The 1,031-nt window shown below is 59.6% G+C and overlaps 1 protein-coding gene across 1 annotated transcript; it reads right to left on the reverse strand.

Annotated features, from left to right (window-relative positions):
• Nucleotides 1-123: 123 nt before the first annotated feature.
• GGTG_14419 (hypothetical protein) lies at nucleotides 124-852 on the reverse strand (the record flags this gene model as incomplete). Its single annotated transcript, XM_009232344.1, has 3 exons — nucleotides 124-157; nucleotides 273-767; nucleotides 848-852. The coding sequence occupies 3 exons, from the start codon at nucleotides 850-852 to the stop codon at nucleotides 124-126; spliced, it is 534 nt and encodes a 177-aa protein (XP_009230608.1).
• Nucleotides 853-1,031: the final 179 nt, after the last annotated feature.

Raw genomic sequence — 1,031 nt, forward strand, 5'->3', positions numbered from 1 at the left:
CCTCTTCAACCACGGAGCAAAACCCGTGTAGTTGGTTGGTGTACCGCTCGTAAAGATAGCCAAGGGACCAGATGGACGAGCCCGAAAGGAACAAGGGCGGCAAGAAAAGCTGGAGGGGCACCGTCAGGGCCCATTCCCAGTCGATGACGGCCAAGAGCTTGAAATCGTCGCTGAACAGCATGTTCCACCTTTGCAGATCGCCGTGCGCAAGCACGAAAGGGCCGTTGTCGAGGTCGCTTCGGATCCAGCTTGTCCTGACGAGACTGGAGAACTGATGGAGGAAATAAAGCCTGCGGCGTGCGTCGGCCTCGTTCTCGCAGTTGGCCCTGCTCCTGTCAAACAGCTCCAAGGCGCCGTCGAGCAGGAAAGAGATGTAGCGGCTTGCAGACGTGAAGCCCGCCGGAGCACCGCCCCATTTTTTTATCATGTCGGGCATTCCCCCGACCTCGAGCTGGTGCTGGTTCATGGCGTTCGAAAAGGGCGCCCTGCCGACACGGACCGAGCCGTCAGGCAAGGGAACCAGCCGGCCGATGGCGGGGAATTCTAAGCGGCTCAGCTGGATATATACGTCGGCTAGCTGGGCGTTGATGCTGTCACGCAGGTGTTCGGGCGTCCCCTTTTTAAAGTCTACCCCAAGCTCGTCCAACGTTTTGCCTTGAACGTATTCTAGGATCATATAGGAGGCGACTCCGTGCGCGCCCGGCTCCCTGGAGGTGCTGTATGCATGGACCTTGGGCACGGGTATCGTAGTGTGGCTTGCAACGAACCTGGCGGTCGAAATCGGTTCGAGTTAGCAAAAGCAAAAGCACAAAAAAATCCGGGAAAAGAGCGCGAGACCGGCACCGACTTCATCGTAGCGACTTCGGTCGCGACCTTCTCCCAAGGTTCAATGGCCAAGCACGGCGCCAGGGGCACGCGCACGACCCAGCGGTCGCCGTTGGGTGCGGCGTCGAGCTCCCGGGCCGGCCGGGGCCGCCGGAAAAAGCGAACGAAGAAGCAGACGTTGTAGCTGCCCCTTTTGAAGTCCTGGA

This window comes from Gaeumannomyces tritici, assembly GCF_000145635.1.
Source record: "Gaeumannomyces tritici R3-111a-1 unplaced genomic scaffold supercont2.394, whole genome shotgun sequence".
Taxonomy (NCBI): Eukaryota; Fungi; Ascomycota; class Sordariomycetes; order Magnaporthales; family Magnaporthaceae; genus Gaeumannomyces; species Gaeumannomyces tritici.